This window comes from Hippopotamus amphibius, chromosome 4, assembly GCF_030028045.1.
Source record: "Hippopotamus amphibius kiboko isolate mHipAmp2 chromosome 4, mHipAmp2.hap2, whole genome shotgun sequence".
Classification (NCBI taxonomy): domain Eukaryota; kingdom Metazoa; phylum Chordata; class Mammalia; order Artiodactyla; family Hippopotamidae; genus Hippopotamus; species Hippopotamus amphibius.
Window position 1 is genome coordinate 156739522 of NC_080189.1, and position 21796 is coordinate 156761317.

General features: G+C 50.9%; 1 protein-coding gene across 10 annotated transcripts in view; it reads right to left on the bottom strand.

Moving 5' to 3' along the window:
• Positions 1 to 1797: 1797 nt before the first annotated feature.
• MAP3K9 (mitogen-activated protein kinase kinase kinase 9) overlaps positions 1798 to 21796 on the bottom strand; it is an 83492-nt gene continuing 63493 nt past the window's right edge. For 4 of the 10 annotated variants that reach the window (XM_057730617.1, XM_057730618.1, XM_057730612.1 and 1 more), the window contains 7 exons: positions 20053 to 20293; positions 18226 to 18348; positions 16801 to 16981; positions 14491 to 14559; positions 12944 to 13056; positions 11220 to 12023; positions 1798 to 10101 (listed from right to left, as the gene is read on the bottom strand). In XM_057730617.1, the coding sequence (XP_057586600.1) occupies positions 9617 to 10101; positions 11220 to 12023; positions 12944 to 13056; positions 14491 to 14559; positions 16801 to 16981; positions 18226 to 18348; positions 20053 to 20293 (2016 nt within the window). In that variant the 3' untranslated portion in view covers positions 1798 to 9616. The remainder of the gene's footprint in view (positions 10102 to 11219; positions 12024 to 12943; positions 13057 to 14490; positions 14560 to 16800; positions 16982 to 18225; positions 18349 to 20052; positions 20294 to 21796) is intronic. The other 6 variants (XR_009053092.1, XR_009053091.1, XR_009053090.1 and 3 more) reach the window with 6 other exon arrangements.

Here is a 21796-nt window from a genome sequence, read left to right on the forward strand (position 1 = left end):
ACAGGTGTGTGCTGCTTGCTCTGAGAGGAAGCCATCTCATGCCTTTGCGCCTTGTGCTCCTCCATCCCTTAAGACTCGACTCAGGTGTCCCTGCCTCCTTGAGGTCTGTGAAGCCCCAGCTCAGGCTAACATCGATCCACAGTGCTCCTGTAGTGTCATCATAGCACTGACCGCATTAAACAGGTTTCTGTATATTTCAAACTCTTCCAGCAGACCATAAAGTCTTGGAAAACTGGGCTGTATTTGAACAAGTTGTAAATCTCCAGTATCCAGCTGGCACCTGGCACGTAGAAGATATTCAATAAATGCCTCGCAAAGATGCAAAGTTTAAGCAACCCCCTGTGGCCAGGCATTTAGACTGTTTCTAATTTGTAATTAGAAACATGCTCTCATGTTCTTAGATTCCATGTTGACGGCGGAAGAGGGTAGAGGTAGACCCCAAAAATCTTGTTCAGGTCATTTGTAGTCACTAGAACCCTCCTGTAAATAATGTTGAGATGGCTTGTAAACAAGACTTTGTCTGCATCTGACTCATTCTTTGATATGGGTGCAGAGGCTAGAATCAGACAAATCCCAGCTGCACTGTTTGATAGTTCTGTGGCCTTGGACCTGTTACTTGACTCCAGTCTCCATTTTCTTCAGTGTAAAATGGAGAGGATAATGGGATCTACTTTTAGGATGTTGAGATGTTGTGAATGAGATAATGCAAGTCAAGTCTCAGTGCAAGGCCTGGCACGTTGCAGCCAGTTGTTATTACTAAATGAAATTTCTGGGTCCATGTTACAGAATTAATGCCACATGGTCAAACTGCATTGCAGAAACATGAAGCAATTTACATACATATGCCTCTCGAGGCATCTTCTCAAGCAAGGAGTTGGGTCAATTTTTCATCTTTGCCCAGTCAGCCTGACAAAGGTTATGTGGTCCTGGTCAAACCTACTTTGAAGTTCTGCACAAGGTCATCTTTCTCCTCACAGTCCAAGCACCCAGCACCCACCCCACAGATGCCCTCCGTGGGTGGCAGAGGAAGGGGCCAAGAGGGATGGAGTGAGTGAAGGCTGCGGCATTAAAGCATGAGTGGGTCAATATAGAAGTTCAGAAGTCACTTTTCCACATGCAGCCGAATGATGAAACAGTGGAAGTGTTGAAGAATGGCCTCAAACAAGATTCTTCTGTCTATTTTCACCCTCATCCCCACCCAGTACACAATCATGGAAAGTGAGAGCACAAAGGCTGCTCTGTGATCACCCTGCTCCAGAAGAGACCCAGAGAGATTAAGTGGCTTGCCCAAGGTCACACAGCTGGCAAGTGCCATTAAGAGTATCAAGCCCACAAGGAACCCATGACTCACAGCTGGCAAGTCTTGTCCACAAGGGTACAACTCCGTTGGTGTTTGTTCTCTTAGCCAGATTCACAGCTTCACCAGGAATGTCAGGGTGGACACCGATAGGTGGTGAGAGACAGCACAAGCTTTCTAGGAGTTCTGAAAGCCAAAATCCACAACCTGGACAAAAGTCAGTTGTGCAAAGAGACTGAACCGCCTGGGGAAGGCACCAGTCAGCGCTATGCTTCAGAAAGGCCACCGTGGTCCAGGTGTGGGCTCTAGGACCTTCAGGGAGGTTCCTCACCCACCTCCTCTTTCCTGCACCATATCTGCCCCTCTCTCCAGGTATTTTATCCCTACATATGGAAATTCTCGAGAAACAGCCAGTTACTTGGGCATCTTCTATAATTACAAAGAAAGGAGAGGAAAGGACAAGTTTACAAAGCACCATGGCAAAGCAGAAGTCATTGTTGTAACAGTTTTATTCAAGTCTGTGTGTGCTCTGGTGGTGAGACCAGGCTGAGATCAGCATTACACTGTAATACGATAAGAGGTTTAGCCATTGAACCAAGCCTGCTTGGCATCCCTAGTTAACAATTTACAGTACCTTGAAAAAAAAAAAAAAAAGAAAAGCCAAAGAAAAGAACCTGGTAAGTTTCCTTCAGGACTTTTCTACTTTTAAATATTGTTGACAAATTACAATAACTTAAATCCCAAAGCAAAATGGGAATGCAAGGACGCAGGGTCAGCACACATGGACAAGACACTGGAGCCAGGAAGGCCTAGGGGATGAAAACTAGGAGCTATATACTGAGGAACAAAACCAACATGTATGTGAACTTCCACTTTACCTAGACCCGAAGGCTCTAAGGGGGAGGAAAATCCCAAAGAAAGGTTTTCTGTGAATGAAACAAAACCCATCTCCAGCTCCTTCCCTTAACCCTCTAGAAGATAGTCTCAGACGAATCCGCGTGTGAGTGTGTGAGCATGCGTGTGAGTGTGTGTGAGCACGTGTGTTTAGCATGGGTAATGAGGAAGGTCAGAGGCGAAAGTTAAGTTCAGCACTCCCCTTCTTTGCTACAACTGGGTACCAAGGGCACGTGGCTCGATACAATAAAAGGACAAACGCCTGATTTCAAGTTCCCAAGAGGAGCTGCAATAAGGCCTTCAAACTCGGGAGGCCAGCAGGGACGTGGGTTGAAGCTGTGGTAAAGGGCAGAAATGGGGCAACTGTGCGGTGGAAACGGGCGAGAGGCCCACAGGCCTTCAGCGGTCCTGGGAGAAGAGCTATAGGATCGACACATTCAACCCCCTGGTGGAACAGGTCCCTGAACAATCGTGGGGAGGAAATGATGCAGAGGGAGCGGCAGGAGCAGAGCGGAGGTTGGCTGCACTCCGGCGAGGCTGCACGTCCCGCTGGGCGTCTCCAGTCGTGAAGGCAGATGATACGTTGGCCACAGAACAACTCCTCCTTGGACAAAGAACCATCTCAGAGCCTCCGCAGACTTGGGCTAGGCGGATTTTTATCTCAGGGCTTCTAAACAGTGGCCTAAAATGTGCTCAGAGGAAAACAAGAGATGTCTTTGGAGCCAAGCAGATCAGCAACACTGTTCCCTACCTGTGAGACCTTGGGCATGTTACATAACCATCTGAGCCTCAGTTTCCACATCCTTAGATGGAGGTAATGCCCCCTACCCACCCCACCCCCCCAAAAAAGAGAAAAGAATATAAACCTTTAGGACAGCACCTCTCACCTAGAAGAAACATAATGGTTTCAGGTAATTTCTTGTTAGTTTCCATACTCAGGCCAGGATAAACCCGTGTCCCATTCTGACAGTGACAAAGAAAAGAGCCATAGCCAGCATGGCTTCTGGAACTGGAAGGAAAGACAAATGATGAGAGTAAAGTAAAGAAGACAGAGAATAATAATGGTGGCGAAAAGGATACTGCGGGAGGTGACGTGACAGCTGACATCACGAAGGTCACTGTGGGCCAGGCACAGTGCTAGGCAGGCAAGGGAGTAGAAACGCCCCTGTCCACTGCTGTCCTTTCTGGAACTGGGAGAGAGAATGGTTTATTCACTTCTCTGCAAATTCAAAGATGTCCCAAAGAGGTTTCAGATGAGACTCTAGAGAGTCCTCTCCACTGTAATCCCTTCCCTTTCCCTTGAAACACATACACACCTCTCAGTGGCCTCAGGGTTTCAGAGAGGCTGAAAGGAAGCTGGGGGCCATCCAGGAAAAGTCACCCCAGTCACAGGTCCAAGGCTGACAACTGCCCTAGCTGTTTCACTGCTGTTAAGTCAACATGTTCCTATTCAAACACAAACACTTCCAGAGAGCTACCACCCGACTCAAGACCTGAAGGGAAAGGCAAGCAGAGAAGACCTAAGTCTACCTCACAGTTCTGTCTGAGCTTGTTCAGGTGAGGGGCAGGCAGGGCTGAGACGAGGGTAAGTGGAGGCACTCACCTGTGATATAAAATTTAAGGGGTCACCAAAACAAAACAAAACCTCAGTTATGCGGATAAATCATATTTCAATGCAATATTTTTTAAAATTAAAATTGAGAAATTCATGAACACAATATCACAATTTTAAATAAAGTTGGGGTCTGTCAAAGCAAGTACCTGGGTGTGAAGGCTTTCAGAAACATGGGCAACATGTTACTTACGAAACTTGCTCTTGGACTTCAGGAAGTGCAGAGCAAGGTCACCATATCCAGGGGGCCATCACTCACCAGGACCCCTCTTGATAAATCAATCTGACCTCTGGGTTCAGATTTCTGGGATGTCCACCTCACACATCCCAGCAGAAAAGGTCTGCCTCTGAACCTCTGGAATTATATACTCTGGTGTTCTGTCCTGAGATATCTGACTAGTTGCCAATCAGGCTAATAAAACTAGGTTGTGGGTGTTTGCAGGGAGGGTGGGTCAGACCAGTCAGGAGGGAGATTGGGCTGGGGGAAAGGCAAGTCTGTTTCCAAGAGAGGAGCAGAAAAGCTCATGGCTCTGCTAAGCGGCTGGGCCCAGAGGCTCTTCTCTATTTCTAGCTGTGGTCGTGAGCAAAAGAGCCAAAGCAAGGCCATGGGCAGGGGATGCAGGGAACCACAGCCAGTAAGAATCAAGAAGGACCAGTCCTACCGGCTCCAGAACAAGGAGCAGCCCAGCCTTCAGGAAAACAGATCAGGGCTCCCTGAGCAGCCTAGGGAGGCCAAGGTGCCTGAAGACCCTGAAATGGACAAAGGATGGGCGAAGCCCTGTCAATAGTGCATGAGAACAAATGGAAAATAATCAAAGTGAATTAGAGCTTCACCTGGCCCCTCCAGCCAACCAGAAGCCCAGGGCCAGGTCAGGCTAATTAGACACCTAAGCCCTGTTAATTAGCCTTAATCATCCAGGACTCCAGTTTCTGCCTCCTGCCCTTCCAGCGCCAGTGCCTGCAGTGGCAGGTGCCCAGGTGGCAAGGTCAGGGCAAAGCCAGGGACTGAAGCCTCCCTGGAAGTAGCTGTGGGTTTCCCCTTCTGATGTGGACTTTTACTCATTTGAATTCCTGATCTAAGAAAACAATGATCTGTCTGAACAAAGAGAGACATTTGGGAATGTGTTCCTCACAACAGCTGTGGCTTGACAAGAAGTCTTCTCAGGCCTGAAGCCAAGGAGAAAGGCAGGTGGTCTAGTCGGTCAAACGACATGAAACTGCCAATATTTGACTGTTTTTGACCTCCAACTACACACACACACACACACACACACACACACACACACACACACACACACACACACACACACACACACTGTTCTCCACAAAAGGAAGCAACCTAGCAAGGGAAGGCTCATCAGTGTTGGACCAGGGGCCCCAGGACCACAGATTTTCAAGCTAGAAAGCCTTCATGCATCAGGTGGGGAAGGTAGCAGCATCCTTGGTTCACAGCTGGGCTCAGAGGTCCAGAGTGGGAAGAGACGTTTGCGACATCACACAACTAGCAGGTGGGTAGCGCCGACCACCAAATTCCTGCCACTCCTGCCATGTTCACTTACAAGGCGCTGTGGGCTGCTCTCCCCGGCCCCCGGTCTACAGTCCCTGGCAGAGTCCTCAGGAAAAGCCTGGCACCACAGAAGCAGCAGCACCTGCTCCTTCCTCAAAATTCTTGAAGAGACAACAGTGTTTCTGACCTGCCCAAGGAGGGGGCCCTCACAGATCTGAGTCAAGGCACAGGCTAAATGAAACACATGCATGAAAGGTCAAGGTTCTGCACTCACAGTCATTTCTGCCACAGCCATCTCAGCCCTGCAGGGTACCACTCAGAGCCACCCAGTCTTCAGTACCCGATGCTCTGCGCTTAAGCGAGCTTGCAGAGTCAGGCATGCTCAGGAGGCAGGGGGAGGGGGCTGTGGAGCAAGAGTGCTGACGCCACATCAGGCCTAGATGCCCTTGGGGTGTCTTGTTGTGTCCCTGAGCAACTGTGGTCTGAGGGCAAAGGGGCCTTGTGAGGAAGCCCACACCACGACACACGTCCCAAGGGCCAGCAGACCCTTTCCCAAAGATTCTTTCAGGGACCGGCCTGATTCCTGCCTCTGAACACATCAGACTCTGGGAACAGCTCTAAGAAACGAGTGACCCCAAATCATCATTCGGATGCTGCCTCTGGCTCCCCATCTCCCATTTCCTTCTCTGCAAGACACTAATGGTAGGGACAATCAGCCTGACAAACTAAGTGGGGGCATTAAGGGGATGCTTGTAAACACCAGGTGCTACCTAAATGCAGTAGGAGAGCATGTGCCTGACCACGGTCTCCATTAGTCATGCTAAGCCAACTCCAAACCATTCCTCTTCCAGAAGCCAGAGGAAGCAGGCAAGTCCCTAGAGGCAAAGGCAGGGAGAACTGCACCGTCAGCTTCAGCAGTTTGTCCTACTGGCTGGCAGGGAGCCGCAGGCTTCACAGACCTGCTCTGATACACAGTCTCTTGCCCTTGTGGGAGAGGCAGGTGATGGTTGCTCTTACAGGAAGGAAATTTGAGAGGGGCTAAGAGACAAGCCCTAGGTCAGACAGCAAAAGCAGATTGGAGAACAGAGCCAACGTGTGCAGGTCTCAGAGCCTGGTGCCCGACTCAGCAATCAGTCCAAGCAGCTTTTTAACTTCTCTTCACTTGAAACTTCTTCTTTAAGCACTTCTGCTTTTCTACCAACAAGTATAATGAATGTAGAAGGCAAAACATGTAAAGGTTGGGAGGAAAGGTTAGCACCATTCTGAGTCATCCAAATGCAAGGTACCATCCTCCTCCTCCTCATCAATCACTGCCAGACCTCCGATACCAAGAGATGTGACGCTAAGAGCATCCTTCAAAGGCTCTCAGACGTAACATGCGAAAATAACTGGGACATCTTCACAGCCCCTGGCAGTGGCCTAGATCCCCAAGAACAGAGGACAGTCCTGTGCAGAATCAGTGGAAGGAACTGAAGGAGCCGAGGGGAAGGGGCAGCGGGCAGCATCTGTTTCCCGTCACCATCTTCCATGTAGGAGCACCTGCCAAGAGCTGTGGGAAAGTGTCTGAGGAAAGGGGGGGCCAGCTGCTGCCACTGCAGGGGTTTGATCCCCCGCTCCCAGGCCGGCCCCTGCCTATGACCATGGAGACAAGGGAAGGTGACTGGATAGAAAGCAACCTAAACCTGTTACTACGAGGGTGAGTCAAAAATTACCCAGACTCTGGCTGTAGAATTTACAGAAGTTTTACTATAACTGGACTGAGGGTAATTTTTGACTCACCCTCATATATAGAATCCTTATCCCACTCAAGCCTTGCCCCACAGAGACAGTGAGCGTGGCAGGCAGGGGCCCCTCGGAGACTCGGTTTGTAGGAGCTGAGAGATAGTACGTTCTCCATCTTCGTGGAGGCCCACAGAAGTGTCTTCAGAATAACCCTGCTCTGCCTCTTGCAGGTATAATTCCTGCAGCCTCCCCTTGTCTTCCCCTGGATGGATGAGGAAGAACCGGGTTCAACCTCTCACTCAGCGGCAACCAGCCATCACGAGTTTACTCCACACCAGTTACACTACCACTTCCAAGACAGACAGCTACAATTCAACAAAATGACAAAAAGCAGAAAATGAGCAAAGGAAGACTCCCTGCCTCATTCCACAGAGCACTGTCCAGAGCCAGCATGGTCTGGACAACACTGTAGGCTGCACCGACCATTTAGGGGGGGCCATTTAGGGGGACCAAGTGTTTAGAGATGTGCTAGTGGCTTAGGGCCTGGGGCCATGGAGAGTCCTGGGAAAGGGCACAGAACAGGCCATCTGTGTCCCTCTCCCCATCAAGAATGAAGAGGAGTCATGTGGTTGGCTGGAACTACTGACAGGGTTCAGCCTCCTCCTTCCCTAGCCGAGGAGCAGGGGACGGAGGCAAAAATAGTCTCTTACATATGGTCTTCCCTGAACAAACAGACAAGAGAGATGAGATGTGAAAACAGAACCCTAGGTGATGAAACCAACAGTGCCTTCCCACCCAAGACGAGGTGCAGCCCTTGAACCAAAGTGCCTGCCAGTGGGCTCGTAAAACAAGGAACAGCTTGAAAACCAAGGTCTCTCCTTTTGTCATCCCCAGGACAGGACTTCTATCCCAGTTACAGAGCAAGCAGGGACCAAACTCATGACTCATGCCTGCATCGCTGCTATCCTGTCCTGGCATCCAGGCAGCAAACGCGAGGAACCTGCACGTGGGCCTCCAACACCTGCCAAGAAACAGTCCAGGATAAAAGACGGTGGAGTGGTGCCGAGAGAGTCTTGAGGGGGGAGGAGTGTGACCTAAGGGCCCTGCTCCTGTCAAGGTGTTATCCCCATGCAAGACAACTGCTCATACTTGCCACAGGAGCCTCAGGGTAAGAGGAATGGTGGAGATGCACGTGAGAAAGCTCCAGAAGAAGTTCAACATTCAAGTTAAGGAAACAAATTCCAGAAGAGTCGGGGTTGGCCTCTGTTGTTCTTCCTACCCAGCTCATGGTTCAGAGCCCAGCACGAGGGGCTGTGCACAGAGACAAGAGGCCCTGGCCAGCCTCCAGCGCTCGGGACCTGAAGGTTACTGTACATCAGGGGCTCACTGAGCACCTTACAGACATCCTCACGCACCACAGCCATTCACGCAAGGAACTACTAAGCACTCCGTTCTACTTCCAGGGCACCACAGAGTGATGACAGGCGAGAAGGAATCCCACAGTTCCAGCTCCCAGTGTCCAGGACCCGCCCCCATATGCTATTCTGGTGCAGTGCAGAGACATCTCCCCACCAGACACATAACCTGAAGTCCACTAATTCTGCGGACTGAAGGCAAGATCAAGGGAAGGGAAGAACACATACAGATCAGATGACAAAATGGACAAACACAAGAACTCTGTCTCTGGTTGCTGAACTGTCACCAGTGAGTGAGTCTCCCTGGAAACTCTTCCTGGGATGAGAGTGTGTTTGCATCAGAACCTGGTCTGACCACGTTTGGACCCCAGGTAGGAGATGGATGCTGTCAACACGTGCTGGTTTCTGCCCTTCTTTGAGTGTTTACAAAAGGTACGAGGACAGACAGACTCTGTTACCCTCTTTACCGCACCTCGACGGTATTTGCTAACTCCCTCCCCTCCCTGGTTCTCACAGAGGCAGGTCCCCACCACTGGGAGGCTCAAATAAATAAGTGGGGTGCCTGGAAGTGCAATCGGGGGTGCTAGCTCCACCAATTCCTGTGCCTGACGCTGGGGCACTTTGCCTTCTGTCCTCCAGCCGGCACCAAAGGGCTTAGGACACAGAAAAGCTCACATTTCACACCAGAAGAGATTCTGATTCGTGAGTGTCGGGGAAGAACGTGGAAGAGGAGCAAAATCAATCACAGAACATCCAGTACTGGTGTTTGGGAAGGCTGAACTCAGGGCTAACACAGGGACCCCAGGAGGGCACAGCCGGGCGGCTGAGGAGAGGGAGCAGCAGAGAGATTCGGCTGAGTGACTCTGCAGGGCCACCCCGGAGGCGAGGAAGACTGTGGGGGGGGGGGGGGACATGCACGCACCCCTCCCTCCCCTACACAGCCAGAGCTGATGGCCACAGCCCCTCCAGTGGACCTGGGGAGAAGGGCCCTGCGGGACAAGAAGTCCTCTGAAGGGGCCCTGCTTCCATCCCTTCCATCTTCAAAGTGCATTATCAGTGCAAGAAGTAGGGCGGGAGCTCAGGGGGTCCAATTCTGAGAAAGGGCTGTGCCAGCCAGTTCCCCCCATCTCCTCCTGCTTCCCCCTTGCCCGCCCCCAACCCTTTCCGTGCTAAGACCAGAACTCTTGCTGGATCTCGTAAGGGGCAGGCCTGTGTGTGTTCAGTTCGGCTCTGCACAGCGGCACGGTGCTGTCCTGACTCTGGCCCTCTGCGTCCAGGTCCAGAAGCGTCCGCTCGGCCGGCGGCAGCGGCCCCGCCTGGAACGGGAGCAGGGCCGGCAGCCCGGCCCGCTCCTCCACGGTGCTGCTGCTGCTAGCCAAGCAGGAGTCCAGGTTGCTGGGCGTCTCCGTGCTGGAGCTGTTGGCCGGGGAGGCGCTACGGGCGTGGCTGGGGGACACAAACCACCAAGGGTCCAGCCGTTGCCGGTTGGCGGAAGGACGCGGCCGAGGCAGAAACTCCAGGGTCTTGGGTCTCTCCAGGGTAGAGTCCTGCTGTGAGTTCCAGCGCCTTGGGGTCGGCGGAAATACCACATTGGGGTCGGGCAGACGGGGGAATTCACCTGGGTCTCGGCTAGGGCTGGGGGTTTTCAACATTCCTGGTCCAAGAGACAAAGAGAGAGGCATCAGATGATGGCATCACACTTCCGGGCCATGCACGCGGCTTGCTCCCCACCTTGCCACGTCCCTGTCCGCTTGGGATAACGTGAATTACGAGCACCTACTATGTGTCAGGCAGTGTGTTGGCAGGCACTGGGGATATAACAGTGAACTACAAGGCCGTAGGCCCTGCATCTGATAATAACGGGACACACAGGGGTCGTATCTGTAATGAAACAAGTTGAGGAAATGTCTGTTCACCCGCAGTTCATCCATTTAATAAACATGTGACAAGAACAAAGCTAGGTGTCCGAAACCTAAAGACGAGTAATCTACGGGTCTCTTTTCTCAAAGAGGCCGCCTATCTGATTATAACAAAAAAACTCTACGCAGGGGAAGGGCAAGCTGAGCGGTCAAGTGCAACTGTCATTCACACTCAGATCCCACTGAAAAGGTACCGCCAAGCCCTCTTCTCCGACGGGATCTGAGCGTGAGACTGAGGGCTTCTATAGGGAGCCAGGGACAGGGTGGGAAGGACCCAGGGGGACCGTGTATGCCCCGGTGTGTTGGATGTCAGACGGAGAAGGCGAGCGTGTGCACCGGCACAGCAGTTCACCCGGACACATCTCCGCGCCTGAGTCAGGCCTGAGTAAGAGATGAGTGATGGAGGGCGTGATGCCCAGGCGGAAGCTGGCCTTATGAGTGCGTCTATACTCATGCTGTAATGAGAGGCAAGAGCCCAGCTATGGCAGAAAATACCCTCCCCCATGCAGGGCAGGATTCCTCTCGGTAACTGCAGCCTCCTCTTCAGGGAACAAACAGAGCTGGACTCCTGCCCTTGCTGCACCCTGAAAGCGCTGCACCACAAACTCCCAGACCCAGGTCCTGAGCATCCCACAGGAGTCCTGGTCGGATTCTTCCCAGAACCTGCCTGTCTGCTCTCCCTCCTCAGGGAAGACCCCTGAGGCACAGGAGGAGAGGAGTCGGCCACCTCCTGCAGCCCAGAGCAGCCTGTCTTGATTGGCCGAGTCGGAGAAATGGAGCTGACCCCGACATCTGCACTCCTGGGGGAGGCACCAAGGCGGGAAAGAGGAAGGAGGAAGAGGGCGGGCCTCACCTGCTCCAGGACTGGGGCTCAGCCCATTGCTGGAGGGGCTCCTGCTGGCTCGAGGGGCTGCCGGCTTGAGGGCCCCATCGGAAGGAGTCCGCCGGTGAGCGCTGGGCTGTGCAGGGGCCGTGAGGGTGACGTGCGTGGGCGTCAGGGACTGCTTCGGGTCTCGCTTGAATCGCTCCACTCGGACGTTGACCAGCGGGTTGCGGGTGCAGGGGCTCAGGGGCGGGGCCTCCACGGGGCTGACAGGCATCTCGTAGACCACAATCTCATCGCTGTCGGAACGCAGCAGGGAGCGCGTGGAGTTGCACTCGGAGATGGAGGAGAGAGAGAGCAGGGTGAGGGAGGCGGAGGGGTCTCCTAGCAACAGCACGGGCTCCTCCTTCTTGAAGAGCTTCCGGGATGGGGGGCTGGTGCTCCGACGGGGGCGGCTGGCTCTCTGGAAAAGACCCTCACGCCTCTTCTTCTCCTCGCGGGCTGGTGGCTCAGGCTCCTCCGGGGGCAGCAGCGGGCACTTGCCAGCTTCCAGCAGGTCAAACCCGAGGCCCGTGGCTGCGAGGACAGCCCCACAGCCGAGCAGAGCCACCTCACAGCGGCGGTGGTGGGGGCCGCCCCGCTTGAGGCTGTTGGTTGGTGTCAGCTGAGGGGTACTGGTGGCCGAGTTGACTGGGGTGGGCTCCTCGTGGACGCCGTCGCTGGGGGGGCCATCCCCATCCTCTCCACGAGGGAATGGGATACAGAGGTAGGACTGGTTGGGTGATGGCTGTAGACAACTCTCCCCATTCCGTGGGTCTTCACTGTCCTCATCCTCTGCGAAGAGGAGAGCAGTGGAGGGAAAAAGGAAAATAGGAATGAAGGGGAAAGAATAAGAATCTGGTCCTTCTCCCCAGCCCCAGGCCCCTGGCTTAGTGCCAGGGTTGCAGACATTGAATAGTCTGAGGTGCAGGACAAAGAACCAATAGGACTTCATGCCTCCACACTCAACTGTGCCCAACATGGGGAAATCACTCCCCATTCGAGAGCCTGTTTTCCTATTTGCAGAAAAGGGGATCTGCTAACTTGCTCCTTCTGTCAACACAAGAAGTACAGTATGAGTTCCTGGAACAGATAGATCTCTAATTCTTTTACAGCTTGAAACTGGAAGGGACCTTGGATTTCTAGAATGACAGCCTACAGACTTAAGACTAGTCTCCTGCAAAGATTAGAATCCCCTGCATGGGTGAAGGCCAATCTACTCTATGGACTGACTTATTATGATCTTGGAACTCTAGAGAGAAGAGTACTTTCTGAGAGAGAGCCTGGAGAAGGCCTTACCCATCAGGAAACACAGGGCAACACGGGGAAAGCTTCCTTGGCGGAACACTGTGGTGTGTTCTATCACCATCTCCCATTCTGTGGACTCCCGACCTTACACTACCCAGAAACAGACCCAGCAAAGGAAAGTGCCTGATTCCAGGCCTCCTCCTTCTTCACTGCCCTAAGGAGACTATAACTGGCCCCTTGGAATAGGAGGCCAAGGGCAGGCTCCATGGCAGCGGTAGTGATCTGGGAAGACTCAATGGAATGGGAGTAGAGGAACCTGAGCGGGGATAGGGTGGGGAACCAGAAGTTGAGGAAAAGAGGAGACACCCCCCAAGAAGCAGTACTAGGGGTCCTTAAAGAGTCTGAGAACCTTGGTCAAGAATTCCCTGAGGGAACAGGGGGAGAGTCAAGACAAAGGCAGTACTCACCCATCTCCATAAGGCTGGTGAACCCTGGCAGGGCTGGACTACTCCTCGCGCCCTTCCCCAGGTTAGGGGCACTGGACGACCACTGTTTGTATCCATCTACCAGGGACTTGAGGCTGAATGACAGGAAATGAGGGAACTGTCAGAGCTGGTTACTTCCTCTACCCTCAGCTCTGTGGGCCTGTGGAAATGCCTCTCCCTGTCTGCTTGGTTACAGCAAAGCCCAAGAGCCTCAGGGTGTAGGCAACAGGCCTCACTGAGCCCACCTGCTTCATTAACAAAAGTGCACATGCTCTGGGGAAACGAAAGCGGAGGCATGAACCACCCCTTCACATGCTGCTGTGGAGCTGTGGGAAGACCTGCTGGGCGGGCTGGCAAGAGGACGGAAAGAATAAGGACTGCCCAGCACCGGCCAGGGTCTTGACTGAGCCCAACTTAAGGGAGAGGCCATCACTCCACAGACACTGACCACAACACACTGGTGACATTAGAGAAACTGCAATACTGAGGTCCGCAATGCAAGGCAAGCACCGGGCAATGAGCTCGCGGAGATGGGCCGGGCCCCTCCACTCGCACCACTTCTCAGTTTCTCCTTCCACGCTCACGGCATGCTCAGGCAATTTTCAAAACCACCCACGTTTCAAAAACAAAAAAATCAACCAACAACGCTGCACCAACCCAGTGCACTTTGGGACAGACCTATGTGGGTAGTGCATGACGCTGGTCTCGAACCCTCGGTTTGTCTGGGGATGGAGAGGAAGAGGACAGGAGCTCGCCTTCAGATCCCTGTAATCAGCTCACAGTGGCAAGCCAGTAACCCCACGGACACAGACGGGGTGCCCCACCAACTCCTTGCTAGGACAGGGGCATCAGAGGCCCAGAAGCACTGGTCTTTTCCTTAAAGGACAGTAAAGAAGGGGGACTGAGGACTCTGTGGGCTATGGTTCCCCTGGAGATACCAGGATCATCACCGGGGTGGCTCTCATTTCAGGGCTAGAGAGAGCCATTCAACTACAGCCCACTCTTCCCAGCCCATCTTGAGGGAGGGACAAGGACCAACATTTTCCCTGACCGCAGATCTCTGTTTCAAGTGCTATCAGAAATACCACTGACTTAAAGTTCCTTCCAGCCACCAGGGGTTTCAACCAGAATACAAAGCCAGAGAGGGGCGTGCTGCCAAACCTACAGTCTGAGACTGCTGACTGAAAATCTTATAACATCACCTCCAGCTCTGGGTCCAAGGAATCCAGATCAGCAGAGTCAAAGCCAGTGCTGGGGACCAAAGGATAAACAGCCACAGACTGTCTCCCTACAACTAAGCAGGCTGGGAGAATCCCAACGACAGGAGTGGTCAGGGGAGCGAGGAACTGTCAAGTGACACCAACACAGGAATCTTCCCAAGGTGCACGATGGTACTGCTTCCGAAAAAGAAAGTCAGCACGGCCCTGGCAATGACGAGGCTTGATTCTACGGGCTGTGCTGTGAGGACAAGGAAACGGAGGGAGGGTTATTACCAGTACGTGTGACGAGGGGGTGAAGATTAGACTCACCCCAGGTGGAAATGTGGAGACTCTGATGGGGTACTTAAACCATTAGCTTTCTCACGTCTCTGAGGGGATCTTCAATGAATAAAGAGAATCAGTAGCAGGCAACAGCGGGTACATGCAGCTCGGCCTCTCCCGCATGAGAACCCTCTAGGCCGGGCTCCAGCTCCGTCACCAGCTGCCCTCCCCTTGTCTGGTCAGCAAAGCCCACACCATGAAGAAAGCTTAACAAGATGGCCCTGCTGGAACGACCACAGGCCCAGGACCCCCCAGTCTGTGGGACACACATCCCTGGGCAGCCACAGCTTCATCACAGGGGTCTGTGAGTCCATAGATACCCACTGTCTACACACAGTGCCTATGTTTCCTGTAGATATGTACTGTTTTTTTTAAAGGATGGAGATGTACATTCACTTAACATTACTGAATTTAATACAGCTTTTTGTCATTACATATTTTCTTCAGTCAACAGGGACTAAAACTAGAAACAGTATCATACAGAGGCTCTCAAAAATTTCTGACATTGAAGAAGTCTTTTCTTGAGATTGGGTGGATTTTCTTTACTTCGTCAATAGGAATTGAGATTCATGAAAAATTAAGTCACATATTTTTGAACTGCTTCTAAAGTTTTGAGGGCAAATCTATGGAAGGAGGAAGAAAATTCCAAAGTGAATGTTTTGTGTAATGTGAAATGCAGTTAATTTACTAGCAAGACAAAAAATACCTTTAAATGAAGCAGAACCAGAGAAACTATTGGGATCCACAGCCAACCTGGTAAAGCCCCCCTGGAATCACACTGATGTCAGAAATACCAAGGGACTCAGGGTGACTTGAGTTCCTCAGCCCCAGCTCAACCCTAGTCTAGCCAAGGCTCAAAGGACAAACTGAGGAGTGCCTGTACCTACAGAACTTAGTATAGCAGAGCAACCTGCAGTCCCCAGAGGACTCAATGACTGAATTCTTACACAACTTAGGCAGTCTTCCCTACATATCTAAATTTTCTGTTCCAAGGTAGCTAAGTGATTTCCAAAGCCTGGCTTCAAAGAGTCCATCCTTCATGAACCAAACTGTTATTTTCACCTTCAGCTCAGATCTGACATGGGGAAATAGACTTTGGACATGAACTCTTAGTATTCAGAGAAATACCAAGGCCAGTTACGGGTTCAGGGCACCTATAAGTCTAATAGGCAACCTTACAAGCTCTTTGGAAAGCCATTAAAAAGGATGAAGGGGGCTGCTGCCTATCCTCATACTTGGAAAAGTCAAGAAATACAGTTCTAGATTCTAACACAAGAATAAGAAGTATATCCCATTATATGCATTCTTCAGGTATTAAGTAGAATTGCATGAGAAGCATGGATGACTCATCAGAGCAAGTATTTACATATGTTTACTAGGAGGCAGCCCGTCTTCTAGGGACTTCCCAAAGATGAACTGATTCATGATCAACTCCATGAGATGGGTACGGAGAGAATCCCCATTTGACAGAAGAGAAAACATAAGACCCCACAGCGGGGTGTGAAGGAGCCGGATTCACACCCACGCAGTCTGGGGTCAGCATCCATGCTCTTCACTACTCCCCTACAAACAACTGGTCTGTGAAGGACTGGGACCCCTGGGCCATGAGCCCACAGTCAGAACACAAACACATCCCAGGCACCAGGGCGTGCCACGTGCTGTGCTGCGCCGGCGATGGGGGGCGGTGCTCACGTAAGTCAGTGTGGCTGTGGGGTGGGGTCATAAAGAAGTGCTAGTGGCCCTGGAGTCACCTCCAACTGCACTCCAGGGCTGGGCTATTCTGCCTGCCCCTGCTTCAGGTCGAGCCTCTGGGCAAGAGACCTGTCACCTCTGCCCTTCCTTCTCTTTCCTCTGGGCAGATGTTTTAAGGGCAAAAGCCAGGTGTAAATAGAACACTCAGGCAGAACTCCTCACCAGGTGAATGCTTGGGCTACTTGCTGCTCTGAACAGGACACCTCCAGGGGTCAGCACACTGTAACTCAGGGGCTGGATCCTGCCCATCACTCGTGTTTGTACAGTTTTACTGGAACACAGCCACGCTCATTCATGTACATATTGTCCGCAGTCTGTGGCTGCTTCTGTACTACCACAGTGGGCCTAAAATACTTACTATCCAGCCTTTTATGGGAAAAGTATGCCACCTCCTGTCCTAGGAGGTTCCAGGGAACAAGGAGATTGGAAAACCCTACTGTAAAGATCAAGAAGCTTATCGTTTCTCCGAACGCAGTGAAACATGCAACAGAGAAAAAGGTATTCCGTATCATATTTTTAAAGGATTTCCCATCATCTGGCTCTTACCCTTCATCTCCTGAGGCAAACTCCTTCTGACCAAGGGTACCTGGCCCCCACGTCCGTCCCTTCTTCTTGGGGGCCCTCTTCTCCTCCTCCTCCCCCTCATCCTTGGGGACGACAGAGTTCCGGCCCCAGGTTTTGCTGCTTTCACCTGGTGTCACTGTGAATAACAAAGGTCGAATGGGATCTGGAAAACAGAGAGGTCCCCCTCAAACTAGCCTCTCCCCAGCCAGACACACACACTCACATAATTGGAGCTGCAGGGGGTGCGGGGAGGTGGGGAGTCAGACCTTGTCAAAAACTCTGTGCTCGAGTGGAGCCTGCCAGGTAAGTAAGAGTTCCCAGCTACCACTCACTCAGCGCCCTCAAAGTACGGGGGAAAGCCTCCCAGATTCTCCCGAGTCCAGTGTAAAGTGGGCACTCAGGCCAGCCAGTCACCGGAGCTCCAAACAGACCTGACTTAGGGAATATGTTTTGTTGAGGGGAATTGGCTTGGGGGGCGAGGTAAGGGGTGAAGAAGTAGGTGGGAGAGAAAGGGGTAAGGAAGATGTAGAAGTGAAGAAATGTTGGTAAGAAAGCGCTGGAAAGGAAGAAAGTGAGGCGTTCAGCACTATGGAGCAGGTAGTCAGGGGTAGGAGAAGGGGAGGGAACAGGCCTGGAGAAATACAGCAGATAGGAGAGGAGGCACCTTCTTCTCACCCTGATCCCTTAGAGCAAGGACTGAAACCCAAATGCTTCAGAGACTCGCCTGATATCATAAATGAGTGGAGTAAGCCAGTTACCAAAAAAACAGGGGGTTGAGGGAACTGAGGCAAAATACAGAGCGTATGAAAAAAAGAATCCACTGATTGGACTTGATTTTTCAAGGAAAGCCAGAAATCCAGGTCTTGAGGGGTTTTTCGATGAACTCTATCTTTACATTAGGGCATACACACACACTATACATGTATGGACATATGTGAGTTTGTGTATGTATAAGTTCTTTTTAATGAACACTGTCATAAAATAAAATTGGTTCCGATTTGGCCTATCATAAAGTATCTGGAAAGTTTATCCCGGGAAGCACGGACAACAGAAAAGCCATGATGCCCCAAATATGGTAGCACAAGGTCCCCCGGCCAGGGTACCTTCATCACATCCCAGATTGCTTTGTAATTCACTAAAGAGCCTGCCGATACCCACAGACCCCTTTGCTGGTATCTGACTACAAGTGAAAGGTACAGGAGGCAGGGTCAAGGAGGGGTAAGGTTCATGGAGAGACGAGACGGGGGGTAAGGGTCTGCGTACACATGTGCATGTATACACATACTGTCGAGGAGAGGTGGCAGAGTTATGGACGGAGCCAGCCTGGACCAGTCGGTGGCTGGACAGAGCAGGGGACAGCTGCCCCTGGTGTGTTGTGGCCCCAGCTAATTTGGGAAACAGCCTCACATTGGATGGCTCGAAGGCGAGGAATGATGGTGGGGCTTGCAGGAGGACTGGAGCGTCTGTTGATGAGACTCTTCCTTTTATCCATGGTGGGCGAGGCCTGTACCGTGAACTTGTGCTGGAAATCTGCTTGGGGAAAGACAAACAGATGCATGCATTAGAATTTTCCCATTAGCAAATTCCTACAAGCTACAAGGATATATAGTACAACACAGGGCATGTAGGCAATATTTTATAGTAACTTTTATAGTAACTATAAATGGAGTATAACCTTTAACAGTTGTGAGTTACTATGTTGTACACCTGAAACTTGTATAATATTTTATATCAACTATACCTCAATAAAAAAAACTCCTGTGAGAGAACTGATACTTCCTGACAGGCTTGAGGGAAAAGCCCTATTTCTTGAGAAGCTCCTTTTCACTTGGGAAATGTTCTCTTCCACAATCATTCCTTTTTCCCACAGGGATGTGACAAGATGGACATATGAAGAGAAGGAAACTTCATTACCCAAATGAACTTCATTATACGGTTTTCATAAAGCCGTCTATATAATGTACATAGGTGTAGCAAGTACGTACTTAGAATGGTTCTTTTAAAGTATCATGAGACCTTGCCAATTATTCTAGGAAATTTAACTTAAAATCCTCCATCTCATATGGTCTATTAGTACACGCCTCCTTTTCTCAGGGACCCAAGCAGGGAGACGGATGCTCCTCGCTAAGTGCAGGGTAACGGGACTAACCCACAGAACCTGGGGAAGCGAGGGACACGCAGTTAATGGTCCAAATTCTGATGTGTTCCAAAGACACTGACAGCATAGCTGGAGGGATGGAAAAGGTAGATTCTCTGAGTTTCTGAGCTTCATTCTCCCCATCTATGCACCTAGGTCTCCCCTCTAGACTGAGATCTCCCTGAAGGTGGGCTCCGTGGCTGTCCTATCTGCTTCCTCAGGACACAGCAAGATGCTGGCCTGTGTCAGACACCCCAGAGGTGCTTAAGAGAAGAAAATAATGTGCAACAACACACTTGCTGAATTTTATTAAATGGATTCTCTTGTCTGTACCTAAGCCGCCACCCCAGTGCTTAAACTCATCCACTACTGCTCCTCTTACGCCATTTTCCCTTGGTTCCTTACACCTCTAATAAGCTTGCTTCCTGAGGCCTCACAGACTCGGAATGCAATGAACTTTTTTATCTACATAAACACACACTTGAGTACCCACCTCCCTCCGTGGGTACGTTACACCCCGCAGAGATTCTAATTCATAGTTTCATTTTTCTTTGCATTTTCCCAAGGCTGTACCTACTGCAAATGTACCTTTGTTTAGCTAATGTGTTTCTGAAAGGTTGTGTGCAAATCAAATTCTTAAACATTCATCCTAATCTCATCTGCACACAGGGAACTAATTATTTACAGAAACCCTGAGATGAATTATTTTGCAGAGCCAGGAGTTTTCTTGTCTCACACGCACATACATACACACCCTGAGATTTTTCTCCCCCAGTGACATCTTCCTTCTCTAGGTCTGCCTAAAGTGAGAAGTGCCTGTGTGCTTCTAGCAGCCTGGACTGAGCCTGCCTGTCAGGCCCATTCATCACGGCCTTCCCGTCATATTCTGTGTGTAGTCACACTCCAAAATCCCCCTGGAAGGGGGAAGCTTTCCACCAGGCCAGGCTTTCCATGGAATAGAATGGACCTTCTCAAACCGGCTCCGTGATGAGCCCCGGGGTCTCACGTTTCCGAGCTCAGTCCCTGGTTCCCACAGATGCCCCGCCACACCAGCCCCTCGGTCCACTCCCGCTTCCCCCAGGTCCTCGGCCACCAACCGGAAGGGAGGCTGATGCGGTTTCCATCCTTGAGCTTCAGCCGGTTCTTCCTGAACTTGCCCTTGCGTTTCTTGACCCGGGGCTTCTCCTGGCACAGCTGGTGGATGATGATGTTGAGCTCCCGTTCCAGGATGTCGATCTCCCGCTCGGCCAGCTCCTGCTCCCGGCGCCGCAGCAGCTCCTCCTGGTTCTTCTGCTGGAGCGCAGCCCGCGTCAGCTCCTCTTCCCAGGTGCGCAGCTCCTGCCGGGTAGGTAGAACCATCAGAAAGAAGGGGGGGGAGGGGACGGGTTCCGTGCAGAGGGGGCTCGCCCTGGGGGGGCCAGTGCTCATGGCAACCTGGACAGCTCTCCTCTATGGACTCCTTGCCTATAGTGCCATATACCTAGAGACCCTCCAACATGGTAAATCCCCTTCATGTGAAACATCTGTTTGGGTATCAACTCCACAGTGTGCAAATCACGTCTTCCACATACAATGATTTAAGAGGAATCTCTCCAGAGAGAAAGCTCATTATCCATCTTACCCTCACTTGCCCAACTCCAAGCCTTATAATGGAGAGGTATCACAGCAAGGACTCTGGAACCAAGTGGCCAATTTGTGGCCTTGGGCAAGTTAAAATGAGCATCACAATAAACAAGACTAAAAGGCAACCCTCAGAATGGGAAAAAATAATTGCCTATGAAACAACGGACAAAGGATTAACCTCCAAAATATACAAGCAGCTCATGCAGCTTCATACCAAAAAAGCAAATAACCCAATCCACAAATGGGCAGAAGACCTAAATAGACATTTCTCCAAAGAAGACATACAGATGGCCAACAAACACATGAAAAGATGCTCAACATCACTCATCATCAGAGAAATGCAAGTCAAAGCCACAATGAGGTATCACCTCACACCAATCAGAATGGCCATCATCACAAAGTCTGGAAACAACAAATGTTGGAGAGGGTGTGGAGAAAAGGGAACTCTCCTGCACTGTTGGTGGGACTGTAAGTTGGTACAGCCACTATGGAAAACAATTTGGAGGTTCCTTAAAAAACTACAAATAGAACTACCATATGATCCAGTCATCCCACTCCTGGGCATATACCCAAAGAAAACCATAATCCCAAAAGAAACTTGTACCATAATGTTTATTGCAGCACTCTTTACAATAGCCAGGACATGGAAGCAACCTAAATGCCCATCAACAAATGAATGGCTACAGAAGATGTGGCATATATATACAATGGAATATTACTCAGCTATAAAAAGGGATGAGATGGAGCTATATGTAATGAGGTGGATAGAACTACAATCTGTCATACAGAGTGAAGTAAGTCAGAAAGAGAAAGACAAATATTGTATGCTAACTCACATATACGGAATCTAAAAATGGTACTGATGAACTCAGTGACAAGAACAGGGAAGCAGATACAGGGAATGGACTGGAGAACTCGAGGTATGGGAGGGGGCGGGGGGTGAAGGGGAAACTGAGAAGAAGCGGGAGAGTAGTACAGACATATATATACTACCAACTGTAAAATAGTCAGTGGGAAGTTGTTGTATAACAAAGGGAGTCCAACTCGAGGATGGAAGATGCCTTAGAGGACTGGGGCAGGGAGGGTGGGGGGGAATCGAGGGGGGGGCGTCAAGGAAGGGAGGGAATATGGGGATATGTGTATAAAAACAGTTGATTGAACCTGGTGTACCCCCAAAAAAAAATAAAAAAAAAATAAAAAAAAAAAAACTTAAAAAAA